The 17,826-nt window shown below is 38.5% G+C and overlaps 1 protein-coding gene across 3 annotated transcripts; it reads right to left on the bottom strand.

Moving 5' to 3' along the window:
- Positions 1-2: 2 nt before the first annotated feature.
- Positions 3-17,617, bottom strand: LOC111261789 (stomatin-like protein 1). 3 transcript variants are annotated; one of them, XM_086968844.1, is made up of 10 exons: positions 15,454-17,617; positions 14,646-14,755; positions 13,904-13,970; positions 12,544-12,626; positions 11,999-12,202; positions 11,274-11,329; positions 10,312-10,466; positions 9,531-9,731; positions 8,479-8,628; positions 3-240 (listed from the first exon to the last, which is right to left on the bottom strand). In XM_086968844.1, exons 1-10 carry the CDS (start codon positions 15,632-15,634, stop codon positions 155-157), a joined length of 1,293 nt encoding a protein of 430 aa, XP_086824970.1. In that variant the 5' UTR covers positions 15,635-17,617; the 3' UTR covers positions 3-154. The 3 variants fall into 3 exon arrangements, with proteins under 3 accessions (XP_086824970.1, XP_086824971.1, XP_022691297.1); XM_086968845.1 differs by lacking the exon at positions 3-240 and adding an exon at positions 6,403-7,471 and having other exon boundaries at positions 15,454-17,614; XM_022835562.2 differs by lacking the exon at positions 3-240 and having other exon boundaries at positions 8,043-8,628; positions 15,454-17,606.
- Between the last annotated feature and the right edge of the window lie 209 nt (positions 17,618-17,826).

Raw genomic sequence — 17,826 nt, 5'->3', positions numbered from 1 at the left:
GTTTCCTTCTTTGCTCACTTATAACAGGTCACTTGAAAACAATCCGAAGATTGTGGCATCGGTCATTTTTTTTACTAAGCCCAAGTACGATACAACTCTGATTTATTTTTAGGTTCATATGGGCATGAGTTCTGAGATCCTTTCACTGACAACATCAGCTTACATGCCGTTTTTCCTCGTTGGCCCACCGGAAGTGCCGGGGGTTCTGGCTGTCTGGGCAGCAATGGATCGTCAGGGCCGCTGGAATACGATAGTAATCTTGCTATTAGATGCGTTACTGCAGTAATAATGTTGTTCGATCCGGCATTGTCAATTTCCACAGCGATTGTGATAGATGGTTGATCGAAGTCGTGCCTTATTTTTGATACTAACATGACGGATTTCTCTGTTTTTATATTCACACAAGTTGTTGTATAGTATTGAGGAACCTTGAAGCAGCCAGCTGTCAATAACTACTTTAAAGGAAAAATCGGATGAGGGATTTTGGAAATTTGTTCAATAAGTCACCTTTGTAAAAATTATTTTTTACGAACTAACAAATAATTATGCGCGTATTTTCAAACCCGGCATGGTTACTTATAACATTGTCATGTCTAGCGAGGTTATCCATCTCTTAATTGTATTATTGTAAGAGTTGTCGCTGTCGCTCCTGCCGACTCCCACCCAGACATTTCAGACAGCCAGGACAGAGCCTATGATGGCGATGAAAGAAATCCTAACCTAGTGTCATGCAAGGGAAAAGTTTAATCCACATCTCAACAATGCTGTAGCCAATGTTAACTTATGTGGTTCTTTATCCTCCGGCAGTTCCAGCTCTAGCAAAGTTTGCAGGCATGTATTCTATCGTAATTACGTAAAGTAAGCTCGAAACATTTGCTCGATAAAAAACGTAACAGGCACCGTAGGTCATCATTGTACGTTTGCTTATATAGAATGGAATGGAACTATATGGGGCGAACTTTGCTTGAGGCTATTGTTGAAAACAAGGTGGTGCAAACGAAGCGAAAAAAAAACAAAATAGCATACTTATCGAAAGTTCTTTTATAAAATCTTTATCTAAATGGGCTCGTGACTATTCATCGACTTTCAAGAATACAGAAACTGAGGAGTTCTATCTACCTGGACCATATAGACCCAAAAGGTATGGGTAGATAGGCTAGAGGTGGCTTTAAGAAAGGCACTAACTATTTTGTGTAGAGAAGTCAGTCATTCGACAAGGGCAAGGGAAAAATGCCTTTCTACCTGATAAAGGACCGTAATTATGGTTAAAGAAGACGATGCTTTATAATCGTTTACTGTCAAGTCAGGTAGGTTAGGTCTCATAAGTCATAGGTCTGCTGCGATGTGTGAAACCGGGACTTAAATGGCTCACGTATTGGCCCATATACGAGATACACCTGGTTCAATAAATGGGGAAAAATAATAACGATATGCGTAACGCTCTTCAACATCAGCTTAACCCTAATGAAGCCTATTGTGATTGTCAATATAAATACTGTTTCGATATCGTGATTATTTACAATGACTTTAACATAATTTTATCTCTGTTACGCTAATGAAAGAGTCCACAATATTACCTTCAAAAATAGCCATATGTTCACAGCAACGACATGCGATACAATTGGATCTATAAATATATGTATATTCCCTTTTGCTGAGCTGAGTAGAACTGTCATGCCACTCGGTTTTTTCAATTTTTATGTTTAATTTAACACGTGCTCGAAATATAGTGGATCATATAGCCCATGATCCATATTAGCTTCCCCTCCCGGGTGATTATGCTCTATAACTCAGTGTAGCGACTTTTCCAACCCGTAATTTACTTGCAACTTACCTTCGATAATATAGTTTTGAGGTAGGCAAAACTGTGGTAAAAAGACAAGGTGATTATTCTAGTTCTTTATCCTACCACAGAGGCTGATGAAATGCGAAAAAAAAAATTCTAACTATCCACCATAGCCGTATTTTTTAAGGTTTGGCGAAAGGAAAAATTCAATAACACAAATCACACGAAATTTTAGAAAAATTACACAAAATTGTTTCGTTGTGCGATATTCCTCAACTACAGTTCTGTATGCTGTAATGTATGCAATGTAGGTTCTGTTTATGCGGTAAGACAATCTAGCTCTTTCTAAACAAACGGAACAGTACTTTTGAAAATGTCAAACCTTCAACATTTTCGATACGCAAAAGCGTCCGCTATGGATTTTTCCTCGCAGACAAAAACTCATTGCAGCCCTATCCTGTATAGGGCGCATATAACAATCGTCAATCATGTCATTGACTGCTAAATTGGCAGACAAATTTAAGAGGTTTATTTGCCTCAAGGTACAGCTCTCAACGAAAACTTCGTAACGTAAACTATCCGAATTAGTTTATTATTTTATACGAGTAGCCGATGTTTCCCACTGTGCTAAGACACTGGGATTAGTGTTAATGACAATAATTAAATATTAGATGAGTCTCGAAGAATGAGTGAAATAATTTACTGTGTACATGTTTGAGAAATATTCACTACTAACGGAGTGTACATAGGTCTCTATGAACATAATCATTATTTCTTAACCTACTGCCAAATTATAGATTTCTTTCAACATTTTTAGAACACCTTACAGAGCCTCAGACGATATGTCGGGCCTAGAAATAATTACACAGAGCTTCTTCAACCTCGATGCATGCCCTTCTAAGTATTTGGTCACTTTTTTGAAGTAGCGTCCAGCAGCGACTTTTTTACACAGTTCATTATTGAGTGATGCAATCAATACACTATCATCTATGCAGTGTAACTACTGCATAAACATTAAACTTTTAAGTTTGTTTCGTCGAAACCTTAAACGTTGTTGCTCCATGAACTAGACGATTTTGAATACCGTTTTCCAATCCTACCGTTACTACAGTTATTCACGTACACTGGCCTGCCTTTGCTTAAACAAACTGGATGTGGTTTTATCTCAGGCCTCTTGAAATGATCACACATTTATATTAGGCTGTTAAAAAGAGTACTGACCGTTTTTTTTTTTACTGTGTGCCTTTAAATTTACATACCTTAGGTTCTATAAGTTACGTCGGATCGGCGTTGGCGTCATTTAAAGTCTAAGTTGTGTACTATGCTTACAGCACGTACAACTGTGTTCAGGCTTAAAATTAAGTGCTTTAAAAATAAGTAAAATTTCTGCAAACATTTACTTTATATTACAATTTTATATTACAAACACTGTGCAGGTGTATAAAATATTGTACTGATTAAAGTCAAAATGCGCTATCAGAAGAAATTGACTGAAGATAGCACTGTCGCTTAAAGTCTACAAATTTTGATGCAGGAGATGCCTCTCGTCGTGCTTGATTCATTATAAAAAGCTAATGAAATTATTGCGAAAGTTGAGCAAGACAGATACGTGAGAAGCCATATCGCTAAGGTTCTAAATGTCTACCATAAAAAAGTTTCAAACAAACTGAAAAAAACTAACGACAAAAAAATGCTGCTCGATGTTTGCGTGCCACACTGATCGACGCAAAAACATAACCGGATTGTATTTTTACCTCTACAAAAATGCCATTTCTAATCCGGTTGATGAAAAATAGATAACATACAACAAAAATAATGTGCAAACATAAACATTTTTTAAAATGTGCTCTATTACCTGTAGCAAAGCCTAGATTGACGATGAGATGTATTTGGTGGGACTGAAAAAGGATCGCGTATCATGAGCTGCTACCGCTCAAAAAAACAAAAAAGCAAATTACAACAAGCTATTGAAAAAATCCACCGAATTCAGCTAGTGAAAAGAAAGAGCGTTGTTTTCCACCATGATAATACAGGATCACATACATCTTTAGCGACCCAGTTTGCAAGGAAGATTTAATTACAATTCGAAGCCCGAATCTTGCACAGTCCAACTCTAATCAGTCTCGGTCTCTGCAAAACACCCTTAATAATATTAATTTAGATTTAATACAATAGAGTGATGCTAAAATTCGTTGTCCCAATGTTTTGCTCAGAAACTCTACAGTGATGGTATTATGGCGTGGCCAGAATAACGACTGAGGGTCATTGATCAAAACTGTGAATATATATATATATATATGCTTCAATTTTAGCATAGAAAACGGCTAATACTTTTCAATGAATAAAGTTTGTGACGTTACGATTGGGAATTCATGCAAAAATGCTAAACGTAATCAGGAATGCGACTGATATGAAGTTCATGCACTTTTAAAAACAACTTTACCTTTATGTTAAAAAAGACGAGGATTCCCGCCAGTATTTTGAGCTAATGAAAATTACAAGAAATTACACGAAAAAAATACTAACCGTTTCTGATTTTAACACTAACAATAGTTAAAATGTATTTTTGTAATGCAGGGCTACGGATGAAAATCGGTCCTGAAAGAAGTGCTATGTAAATTCGGTTGCCGAGAATTGGTCTCTAAAAGCACATATACTTTATGTAGAATACTATTGCTTAACTAGTAGCTTTTTACTAAGTCGAGATTTTAACCGCTTATATCTGCAGTAATCGAATTTTATAATCAAAGCCCATTTGTATGAACAACTAATAAAACAATTGATACGCGGAACACTTTAGTTTTAATACAGAATATTATTATGAGGAATATCTAAAAGGTATCTATCTACCAACATTTCAATAATTTGTGGGGCATAATCCAAGTTGGCACATGACGGTTAGTCGTTGTCCCGTTCCTACCGAATCGAAAATGCCAGAGAGCTTAATGAGTCCACCCTTTTGACCCAAATGGATAGTATGATAGATCTTGTGGGCATATCTGCACGAGGATAAGAAAATATAGCGTTCACAAAAGACTTTTGATCTAGAGGCGTATTTTCACGACAGAATTTTGGAATTGATTTGGGAACCCTGCAGTAAAACTGTAAATAATCTCAGTGGATGAAAACAAATTGCTCTGATATTCCACTTAGTGCAATACAAATTTCGAAATTCAATGAAGAGCTACAGCAGTTAAATATATCAAATTTGATTCAAACACCGAGTGTCGAAAGAAACCCATAAAATAGTTTGTTCCATTATTATTCTATTCCGAACTTTATTTACAATATTCAAGAAAACTATCAAGCTATTGTCGGCAGATGAAATAGCAGGGCAAGATCTATTTCTAGGGTAGAATTCGTAAATAGCGCTATGGTGTGTATAAGACGACGCTGCACAATTTCGAAACTCAATCTTAATCGAAGCGTCGGCGTCTGCCATTATGGAAAACAAATCCCATTTTTCAGCTATTTGAATGGCTGTCGTCACAGCATATACGTGAAATACATCGTCACCGCTGCAGTCCCTGCAATCGGCTCTAACGCCTAGTTAGGACACGCTCTATTCAACCCTTAATTACACAAGAGATCGTTTTTCATCGTTATTTCGTCTCCACGCACATTAGCATAGTACATGTATCATATACCCGTTAATAACTTTTTCTACACGCCACTATGGCACTACGCTGACTTTAATGGACAATGTCTAGCTGAAATCTATGATGCTAATCAGCTCTGCATCTGCCAGCTTCTCTCCGCCAATTAATGAACCTTAAAACGTTTCTCATACTGTTTGAGTTCAATGCGCCATGATATAGAACAGTATGGGATAACGATCGCCAAACGCTGTATCATTTTTTTGTAGGTTTTTCAACATGGACCTATGTCACGCGTTTGAAGTGTTTCGGAAAGAGATATCGTAGACTCTCTGTCCAAGGCAAACTAGAGATGTAGAACTTGTTTACGAACGCTAGGGAAAACGGTTGTTGTCATGTGTAGTAATTTGTTCCATATGGACTGCGTTGCTAACTTGGTTTTGAATAAAAAAAATCATTGGAAATTACTCATTGTACGAATAATCAGTCTGCCCTATTGGTACTCGTTGTATATATCACTAACCGATTACGAAACAAGTTTGATAACCAGCTAGAAGGCAGCGAAATCGAAGCTGTGGAGGTAAGAAAAACAAAAAGATCCTATTTTCCTTAACCTAAGTAATCTACACCCTAACAGTGTATTGAACTTCTTTATGGAACAAAATCATCAAAACAGGCACCCAAAGCCCGGCAAGCATTTCTGTTTGAGAGGTTACAATGGCTGAAAACCGCATCTCACAATTTAAAGATAATAATGTTTTGCCCCACGCAATGAATGGTGGTTGAAATAAACATATTCACAGTTAGCTTACTGATTTCATTTTTAAGGCATGTTTTATAACTGTCTGTACAACCGCGTTATCAGCATAGTCCAAACCGAGCTACCTTGCCCCTGAAAAACATATACTCTATATTTTCGATAAATTGAAACCCGTGGCACATCGATATAGAGAATTATCACAAATACATTTAACCCATTATTCAAATACGCCTCTGTTATATAAAATAAACAACTAACTGTCATGATAAGAAAACGCAAGCCATGTAATCATTTATTAACTGCGAGTCCTATAAAATGCATCACAGACGGACGCCGCTAATAGCGGTCATAACATCAAGATCCGCGGCATTTTTGCGTCATCGTCAGCGTAATTTTTCGAAAGAATGATGGCTTCTATTGTACTATAGATATCTTATCCGTGTTCTAGCTATTCAATTATTCTTATTCCAATTATCAAGTCTCATTTACAGTCTTCATTATCGTAGTTCTTCTTTTTGATGTGTTGTCGCACTGTGTTCAGACGCATGCGTTGTATAATGAGTTTATAGATTTACTTAGCTAGCATTATTGTTTTTCCTTTCTCGCCTCGAAATGGCTGGCTGAATAATATAGCAACGTAAAACTTTAATTCCAGTATCATTACCCTTAATTACAGATTGCCCTAAGACGATTCTCTCGAGTGAAGAACAGAATGAATAACCATTTGCGTTTTTGCATCCGTAATATTTTTGTACAGCATATAGGTATTATACGATGATTACTGTTCTGTAAACATGTTGTGTCTATCTGTCCGCATAAATTGGAAAATATTTTTTCTATGACAGTGACTGAATGTGAAGTAATTTTCTAAATCGTATTTAAAAATTTCAGTTCTCTCCTTGTGGTTTGTGCGGCTTAGGGATTCCGTAATTGTCTCTCGACTGAGTAAATAATGATGCTGGAGAAAATTACCGTGTCGCAAGATTAAATCCCTGGACTTTTCTGGTTTTTTCACAAGCTTAGTCTCTGTTTGTTTATTCAGTCTTTGTCAGATCTTCGGTCAGAGGTATTGAGATCGTAATATTGCTCACACAGAAGCGTATAAGGGTGCTCAGCGCGTAAAACAGGTTCGTATCTATCTAAAAATAAAACAACGTAATTTATATTCACACATCACGTATTGTTAACTTCATCAAATTCCATACTTTAGCATTCGACTCATAGTATCTTGGCCCAACGAGCGATGTTCTCTTAATTTTGCACGCTCTGGTACTATTTGACCTTCCTGGGCCTTCTTAAGTGCTCAGTAATGCCTCGGTGATGAAACGCCTTGCATCGTTCAAGTTTCAAACAAATCCCGCGATTGAAACGACACGAATTTTCTCGTTAGCCATGCTACCGTGCTCACTAAAAAAATGTGTTCGATTTCAGTATCTTATGGGGAAGAATACTTCGCTGGAATACTGCTTCCGGCTTTCGAATCTTCGGTTCGAAACACTTTTCGTCACTTTTATATACTGTATACGTAAGCCCCAAGGCTAAAACAATCGGTCAGCGACATAGTCAACACTCGGAGACGCAATGCGATGTGCGCAATGAGCTAAGCATGTGGGAAAATGGGCATAGATAATGAAGATGACCCACGCGAAGGCGTAGATAATCGTAGAAGCCGTAATAATAACACTGGACGAACTAAAGGATCGTCAAAGTGGCCCAATACATAGATATGGCTCTATTTTCAGGTTCTGTATACCTATTGAACTATCAGCATCGATTCGCTTGTTGATCAAGTGTGTTCTTATGTCCTTTATAGAAAAGCCAATGCCATTAACGCACTTGCTAATTCCCGTGAGCTTTAGCCCAAGATAAATTTTTGCTGTAAGAACTACCACGTTTAACGAACGTTTCTATAAACTGGCTGCTTTCTTTATTTTCATATTGATAATGCATCTTTTGTATGAGTAAGTTTTTTAATAATGAGAAATACCAATAGTTCGATGAGACAGATAGTAGTACAAAAAACTTTAGATTGTAACTTGGTTGAGTACATGGAGTCACCAGCTAAGACGGTAACGTACATAGATAACAAACTGGTGCGACGTAAAATATTCGAAATATTAGCACGTTTGCGATCACACGTTGACGCTTAGTTACAGCATACACATCTCCTATGTTTTATAAATTAAGCTTGTATACAATTTGTTTCTGTGCGAATAATTTAGGGTTCACCACAAAGATAACTGCCTTCTATATTATTATGTCACTGTAACACACACGTCTTTAAATCTACTTTCCCTGTACAACCTGAATGAACTTTTTTAGTAAATTCCAGTCACCTTTAACGCTAATCTTTCCGCCCATGTATCCCTTTAGTGGTGACATCTTGCCAAGTACGATGAGAGTTAGGTCGTCGGAGGTCATTTCCAGAGTAACATCTGGCTTTATGGCGTCCACTTCCGTAGAACCAGATTTCACATCGACGTTACCTAAATAATAAATTAGAAATTATTTGCCTACACACAGTTTGCGCTATATAGTAAAGAAACAAATCTAACAACAACAACAACTTTGAGTAATATGATAGAACGAGCTGGGTAAGACTCTGTTATAAGTTAGGTCGGTCAGAGTAGAACTTTAGTCACTTTCAAACTCTCAATTAGAACCATAAGCTATGCTCCGAATGAGCGCAAAAAGCAGACAGTGAATCGGCACAAGTTTTCGATTGCGTAGAAATATTGCCCGGTTAGGAAACACGCTTTTAACATGATTGGGTGTTATTCCCCGCACAACCTCTAATCACCTGTATACATTAGAGATGGCATTAAAGACAGTGATGTAGATTTCACATGAGCTTCACAGTAGTGCTACTTGAATATATCAATGCTGGTACAGTATTACTACCGGCTGTGATCAGTACCGGATATTAAAAAGGCTCGGAGGATTTGTTAGGATATGAAAGAGCTGCCTCACTTTAAATTTTGTAAAACTATTAATAACGGTTCAAAACGACGCAAAAAACATTAGACTTCATTTTCTTTGGCCACTTGGAAAATGAATGTAATACAAATGGGAATCTTTTGTTTCGGCTGTTCAGGTCCATGCAACGTGACCTGCAGTGCACGCGGTAAAATGACTGTATCAACTGATCGCCTCCATAGATATCAGCCCAACAATCGATCTAATGTTTGAACAGGAAGAGATAGCCTAGTTAATGTATTAGCTGATTTCTTGGGCAAATAGGTAGCATTTAAATCTAGCTGCATATTCAGTGGCCGACTTACGGTGCGAGATGTGGGTCACAAAGATGGCTACCTGCAATTCTGCCATATATGGCGCCAATAATAGTGCCAGATCCCAAAATAAGTACTTACAGATTTTCAAGACTAACCTTTGTCAAATATCAAGCAGATGGGGTAGACCTCTTTAACGTCGCTTCCGGGTGCGCCATGCAGCAAGAATTTGTAGGACGCGGTGGTCTCAATGAGAGCCTCATGTTTAGCGGCGTGTATAGCCAGCTGTTGAAGCACCATCGTTAGTTGAGTAAACTGGCCGTCGTTGGGAACTGCAGGAACAATATGCAATGCGCCAGCTAGAAGTGACAAACAGGCACGCCACAGACAATCCTCTAGTGCTTTCTATTTGATTAAGGTTACGGGAAGCTCAGAGCGCACAAAATGCAGGTATGTACTAGAAGTAGAACTTCAGCTGGCAGAACGACAAAGGGTCGCCGTTTGCAGTCTCTACCTGAACAATTATATGAGTTTTTGAACATTATTCCTCGGCCAATATCGGTTCATAATGGTAGAAAATTCCTCCCGCGAAAGCCAGATAGCTAGATGCATTCTAACTTCAAATAAGACCATAAAGATGAATTCAGTGTAAACTTAACGGCCTCCCATGTAATATATACACGTCTACACTGTAGTTAGCTAACTGCCAAGTCAAAAAGATGTGCAGACATATGAAATGTCTACTCTTCATTGAGTTACGTTACATGCCTATATATAAAGGCGCCATCGAGGCTTCTTTGAGTCCTCAATGCTTGCTTCTTATGTATTAAAGCATCTGTGGTTCTGAAATGTCTAGCCCTAAAACCATGTGCGCTTTTGTTGCTATCGGCAAATTCTAATAACAAAAGCACAGTACTAAATAAATAAAGTGATTATTACCTTTTGGTGATTTTCCATCAATGATTTTGCCAAGCAGTTTTGAGGGTTTGTCCTCATAGTCATCTCCTGCTAGGCCAAGCGCGCTCTTTAACACTTTTACTAACGGACTAATAGCATTAACGGGTTCGGCTTCACGAATCACCTGATCCAGTTGGCTAAAAAGATAACACAATAAGTTGTATTTGAAAGGATTCTAAATTATGACTCTAAAAATTACATCTCTGTTCATAAAACATGCACCGATGCCCACTGAATTCGTGACGAGGACTTTTAAACTGACGAACTGGCAATCTTTGTCTCACAACTGCTAGAAAAAATTGCTGCAACCTTAACCTACCTATAAATAAATATTGTGGGGTCTCTTGAATTACTCTGATAACGCCTCACAGTTTAACGTACATCACTTTTAGATCTAGAGACTCAACCTGTGAGCTTCGAGTTTCACTGTACTTGTGTAGAAATAACTTGCACACATGGTCATCGGACACGCGTTAAACACATTTGTTTATGTAAGATCATTTTCACGCTCATGATAAATATGCGCGGACGACCCTTCAGTGTTCACATCAGCGGTTCCCTTCAGCGGCCACATCAGTGTTTGTCAACATTGGCTCTCAAACTTGGGTCTGCATTTGGCCCACAACCAACAAAGTTTACATTGTTCTCTATAAGAAAAATCAAAATGGTTTGTCCCTCTAGGTTGAAAATTATCTGACCGGACGGCTCCACTTTCTGCGCAGGCCGTCTTAAGACGAAACTTTAGCAATCCACAAAAATCAGGCCAACCCAATTCAGCGGATCGTTCAGGTCCGACAAAAAGGCAGGCAAACGAAGACAAATTTTTAGTAGTACAGATAGACAAATGATGATCTCAAATGAAACTATTACTTCTTGGTCGATACGCGGCTGTTGTAACTTCTGCAGCACATTACGCTACATTCGACACTAACATAGATACTTACATGGTCACCCTGATCACCTCGAGACCCCACGGGATGATACTGTCATTCAGCTTTGTCTACAAAGATATCAATAAGAGCACAACAACAACAGCAACAAAATGATCAAGTAAATTCTTCTACTCTGTGATACATCAACTAACTTGAATTTTGAACGATGTTGACCATGTCTAAAACTTTGCCAGCAGATCTGATTATATATGTTCGAATGGTTACTAGAGCTACAGTTATGGCAGTCGTGAATGAATTTACGTTAACCAGTCGCTTGTTGTCGTGACGGTTCCTTAAGTCTTAGCTAATTGTTAGCAACCACGCATGTTGGAATAGAAGAACGACAATTTGAAACTTCCAATTCAAGTGAGCAGGCGCATGAGATGCCCATAGATATTAGTTCCCGTCTACTAGCGGAATTCATGGGTTTTATCAATTCCAATTACTGGTCCTAATAAAGCAATCTAAAAAAAACTCAAGACTCCTGTCCCATTCATCTCCTCTTTGTAACATTAGCCGATTTATTTTTAAGGAACAGCTAAACATCATGGGAAACCTACCATCGATCTAGGACAAATCTTTGAGCGCATAGTGACCTCAAGCTTTTTTAAATAAGTATAGCATACACTATATATGTTTGCATCCATTTTAAAATAGCCTCTTTGAATAGCTATGAAGTGATCCCAGACAGAATGATGTCCACCAATGGGTAAAAAACAAGAACTTCTGTAACCTACGAGTAAAGAAGATTCCAGGCTTTCTTTGCGTCTCTCAAGGTCTTCTTGTTCGGCGATACACACAACCGACGAAAGACAATGTTGACAAAGCAGCCGAATAGTAGCGTCAACTTCGCGGACACGCGTCACGTACTGGACCGAGTTGACCACCTGACAGGCCAAAGAGCACGATAGCTCAACCACGGCCCCATCGCCCAATAGTATCTATGATAACAATCATATATGAAACACCACACAATAATAACAATCGTACATATATCTTAAACGTACTTACATGCTGAAGCGATAATTATTACTATCTCTTCTGTTTATTATCATGACTATTATTACTCGATCTCGTACATAGCCACGACAGGGGAAATAAATATTACTAAGCTAAGTTGACAGCCAGCCTTTTTCTGATTCATCAGAACACTTTGTTTTCGGATAGCAGTGATACAGCATAGAAGTTCAAGAAATTATCGACAAAGATAAGCATATGTGTTACCTCTTCTCGACCCTCTGTAATAATAAACGCAACTGAACATACTTCTTACTCTACCAACCTGTCGGGGCTCAATCTCGATCGTTCGTGGTCGCAAATCTATTTTACGATGATTATCTACGCCGGGAAACACGATGACGATTCCTGAGGATAAGAAAGATAATAAAGAATCATACGGTTTAAATATTTTTCAACAGTTCATAAACTTGCTACACTTACAGGATTCCGAGATCAAACAATTATGCACGAGTGCGTTCCCAACATGAAATCCTCGATCGATCTGTATAATATTTTCAAATATTGGACGGCCCCCCTCCTTATCAACAAAGTCCAACAACAGTCACCTTTACGTTTATTGCCTAAAGGAATAACAAAATAGAATAGTACCTTGCAGCTGCATCTTGAAAGTCTTATGTTATACAAATGGCTGGCTACGCCATAACATCGGCACGACGCATAAAAGGATGTAGAAAGAATCATGTAGAATGCACAAATGTATGCACCTAGATCTTCAATAATACTAGAAACGTACGCCTTAGTACAGGTTTTGCAGCAAACTGACAAGATATTGTCATTAGAGTATCACAAACAAATCCGGCGGACTTTAAAATTGAATAATTTTTTAACTATGTGGCTCCGCTAGCAGACGAGGTGCGGCTAGTGACCACACCAGTCTCCTAAAAACTAGCGGATGAATATCGGTTGGGTTTACTTGGTTTCAGAAAAAAATAGTCTCGAAAATCAACGCTTAGTAGTCGAGCCTTTGTTCCGCGGAGACGGTGGTGCTATGGAAATTCATCTAACATTGGTGTAGACATTAGGCAGCAAAATTTTAAACAAAGGCACAATCAGGATTGGAGTGTTGAAGACCAGCGAGCAGCTAGCCAAATCTAAAAACTCGAGAAACAAGAATGCATCGCCACAGTCGAGGACGCTTTAATCTTAAGTACTTCGTCGGCAAAATTGGCTGTCACATGTAACGGGTCACAGAATTATGACCGAATACTGAAAAGGTGGAATAAAACGGGGACCAGGCAAAAGAGTGGCATCATCCTGGAGAGAAACTGAGTTCGGTGGCAGTGTCGAGAAGGTTCCAGTGATTACGAAGCTTTCGATGCTTGCCACCAATTGCCCTAAAGAGATGGGCAAACACATTCCAGTATCGATTTACTTCGAGAAGCCATAGATAGATTAATTACACGTGGAAACGCGAATGGTAGAAATATGGCTATCCACATGTTGCCAGAGCGCTGCAACAACTATAAGAATCAGACAGAGCACCTCTAGCACCTACTAAGAAATCATAATTCCAGCCCAACTAGTTCAAAAATGACTCATTTTCGAAGTCCACCAGATTTTTTTAATATATTTTTAGGGTCTTCCTTGCTATAGTTGAATCCATAGACCAGAAAAGCACTTACCAGGTCCCTGGACTGGCATGAGTTTTCCCAAACGGAATATCGCCATGCGCTCCAAAGATGTCACTCGCTGAAGACAAAAAAATGATCAAATCATAATTTCGTAGTGAGGTGACTTAGATCAGAGATAATGGTAATCAGTTAGATTGCTGTTATAGTCGCCGTCATCTAATGTAAGCAGAACTGCCTACGCTATTTTGGCAATGCGACGTATTTACGGGGGTCCTTCTATTATTGATTCGCGCTAGTAATCATTGGCACGGGCGACCCGAAACGGATGGACGGCCGGATGTCCCGCGGAAAAGCTCCAAAAAACAAGTAAAATGAACACGTATCAAGCAATCTAACTGAAAACGACTGTCTACATTATTTATGAAGCTAATTTTATTTTATTTCAAAAATTTACCAAATAGATATTGTCACTTGCATGCACTCTGGAAGTTTCATCAACAGAACAACCAACAAAAAAAAAGTGAAAAAATGGAAAGTAATAAAAAAAAATAAGTCGAGTTAATTAAATGTCCAAATGTTATAAACTAAATTTATGTTTGAGAAGAGCTACGAAAATCTAAGCTAAGAATAATTACATTGAATATAATATTCACATCTGTCCATTTCGTAGCTGATTTCGAACGAACAATAACAATAACAATGCTACATCCATGACTCATCTAAGTCATGTATTTTATAACAAATAGGAGTTATGTATTGGAATAGACACTATGCGACAACAAAGCGAGCTTACCTTAACGCAAAGCCATCCCGTTAGCGGAAACGTAGCGACCAGTACGACGTAGCAAAGGACAGTGACAATCGCGCGGAAAACAGCGCTCTGCCACGGCTCCTGCTCACATTCTGACACGGACGAAGGTTTGAGCCCCGGTCATCCCAGGACACAATCCCGGTGAAAAGAAACAATTACTTCTAAATTGGTGGGCTCATTCAAAAAGGATTAATGATCCTTGTCTGGTCATACTGGAAAGGGGAATCCCTATGGTAACAACCTCTACAAACGCTTAGTTTAAGAGAAAAAGTGCAACCTACCTGGTGTGTATATCTTTACTACGTTACATTTGATTGTTATGAAACATACCTAATGATTAATAGGCTACATTGATTTTGAACGACTGGCTTGACGATGCACATTAAGAGTGGCACATATAAAGTACTGGCACATAGAAACAGTTTGTTTTTCAAACACACATGTGTTTATGTGTTACTTGATTATGAAGTATGCAAATTTTCGATTTACATTTGACAAAGTCTTCTTCATTTCTGCTTACACCGCAAAACTTTTTCAGGCGCATCGGGTTTTTGATGATTATTTGTTGGGCCGCCACTTTGGGCGAAGGTGGTATAGCCCCAAATTGGTTGAGAGTGAATCTAGATTGAGACTAATGGCGGAATGAAGTTAGCATATTGTATAAACAAAATTGATTACATAATTTGAGCAGTGTTTACCTTTGCAGACGGGTTCACTTAGTAAACAATAATTCATTATATTTTATAGACTACCTAACAATATCAAAAAAACCTACTGGACGCCCACCTACCTGTTATGTCGACGATATAATCGCGGTCGTGATACTTGAATACCGTCTTATGTTTTTTGTCGGTGTTAAACGTGTGCGCCGATTTAAAGTCGAACGCTGATGTGTAATCGAACACAAAATCCGTATCTTGGCTTCCGCGCGACTTCGTTTTAGCGCAGAAAAACTGTGTTAATCGGACCATATTGCAATAGGCTGCGTCTCCAGATCTATATAGTAAGTACGCTCCTCTGTGCTGGTCGCACGATCACGTAGCGGGGTATCTGTGCAATCCACGGGGTTGAAACCGACATATATTTTGTGTTGGTCAATTTTTCTGAATGGGGATGTTATCTCGCACTCCAGATTGGATAATCCTATGCACAAACACCATCGAACGTAGCCACACCGTTCTCAACAGCAGGGAACAACTAGGACCAACTAAAGCATAAGAAAGGCTAGACTGCTCAGCTACACCTTGTTATGAGCGGCACCGGATTCAAGCCCCAAACCCGCAATAGCTCGAGCCTACCTAGTCGTTTGTGCCGAACGAAAAGAAGGTGGAGGGAGGGGGCAAGATGGCAGCTGCTGCTGCTACTCTCGACGGTGGGCAACCGCGCGCATAAAACCTACTAACGACGCTTTCAGTCGTAATTCACCGCCCAGGGCATTCAACTGAGATAATGACAGGACCTCCTATCCCAATGACCTTCATCGAGGGTGTGAGACTTCAACTCAAAAATGCGTTGCACTAGTAGAACTTAACTAGATATTTCTTTAACTGTATGAAATACAGAACGCAGACATGCTATGATAGATCTAATAACACTACTTAAATGTAAAAACTCATTTGAGTGTGAGTATTTCACAAACGAAACGGTTTCCTACATTTATCTCTAAACTTTAGTTTATATACCTATTATTTTCGAGTTTGTTAACAAACATTGACAAAATATTTAGTATATTTTGAATACACAAATAGCATTAGCAAAAAAAAATGCGATGCAGTTGGCGTATTCCTAGCTAGTTACCGCAAACAACAATAACACGCATCCTTAGGATATACACAAATCGAAACAATGAAAAACAGAATATAGTAAACATGTAGTAGTAATAAACGGCATATCATTAACAGTATCGAACCCATGTATAATAATTCAAAAAAGTAATTTTTTAATTTCCTAGGATATTATAATTTTATTGTAGATATATAATCTATAATCGGAGATCTGTTTCTCCTAAGATTAGAAGTTAAGGCGTAATTGATAGAAAATAATTAACATTTAGGTATTCCACGAGCCAGGCACCCGATAAGGCAATCCAATAAGCCAATTTTAGAATAAAAAGACAAAAGTTTTTACTTAGCGTGATAAACAAAAAAAAAAACATATGATAAAGACATACTATGCACTTAACCTATAAAATTTTGATGTAGGCCGAAGTACGAGAGCTTGGTCTTCGTAGACAACAGTCATCTCATGAAATCATGCATAAATCGGTTGCTTTCAAAAATTATAAATGATCGCCACTAGCACAGAAATTACCGTCTGCTTCGACAATTCTTAGCCCATGGTATCGACAAGCTGTAGCATTTTTTTTTTAATTAAAGGAATACAACGCATAAAACAGAATAGTCACCTGAGTTCATTGCAAACTGGTCAGCATAGATCTAATGTAAGTAGCAATTAATAGTTCAGTTACAGCTTCCGTGTCTCTGGCGTTTTTTCTGTCCAGTGCCTTGTAGTGGAACGTATCGCAACGTACGCAATATATATTGTTATAATCTAGGTAAAGTTTCTGGGGTAGGGGGGTAGCGTATACCCTGCTATAAAGGCGATTAAATGACTATCTCTAAATTGTATTTTAGTTCAGACTTCTTTCGTCTAGTAATCCACGCTCATAACAACCGATGAGAATACTTATCAAGTTACAATAAGGGGTCATCCCAAAAACAATTATTACGAATAATAAAATCAAAAATAATAATTGCGATTACGAATTCTTCTTGTCTTCGACGGGATTTCTTAGCTGGGGTGCTATTACCCAGGCAAAGCCAGAGGACTTGATCTGTGAACGGCGCGGGTCCAGATGAAAAAGTATGAGGTCTTCAGACACGATCCCAACGGTTGCTGAGGCAGCAGCAGCTCTGACCGGTGTTTAGCCTGGTGGCAGACACAATAGGCTATTGTATAATGGAACAGGTGATCTGTTCACACCTAAAAGGGCAAGCATTGAGATTAGGTAAGGCACGCACCAACGTGAGGGTGCCCCCTACCGCCACTCAAACAATGAGTACGGCAAAGCTTGCTGTTAATGCATTTAGTGAGACGTTGAATCTTCATTTTTTGTTAATTTATCTTTATGCATAACATGATACTGTCATCAAATAACAATAGT

The sequence above is a fragment of the Varroa jacobsoni genome, unplaced genomic scaffold (assembly GCF_002532875.2).
Source record: "Varroa jacobsoni isolate VJ856 unplaced genomic scaffold, vjacob_1.0 scaffold_596, whole genome shotgun sequence".
Classification (NCBI taxonomy): domain Eukaryota; kingdom Metazoa; phylum Arthropoda; class Arachnida; order Mesostigmata; family Varroidae; genus Varroa; species Varroa jacobsoni.
Note: the sequence above shows the minus strand (reverse complement) of the source record. Positions and strands in the feature narration are given on the sequence as shown.

Bases quoted from the DNA above. Each gene is read 5' to 3' on its own strand.
- LOC111261789 (XM_086968844.1), bottom strand. From the start codon at position 15,634: ATGGTCCGATTAACACAGTTTTTCTGCGCTAAAACGAAGTCGCGCGGA. The intron at 10,467-11,273 runs GTAAGTATCTAT...TTATCTTTTTAG, and splicing joins GAGGTGATCAGGGTGACCAT to CCAACTGGATCAGGTGATTC. The intron at 9,732-10,311 runs GTAATAATCACT...TGTCACTTCTAG, and splicing joins TGATGGAAAATCACCAAAAG to CTGGCGCATTGCATATTGTT.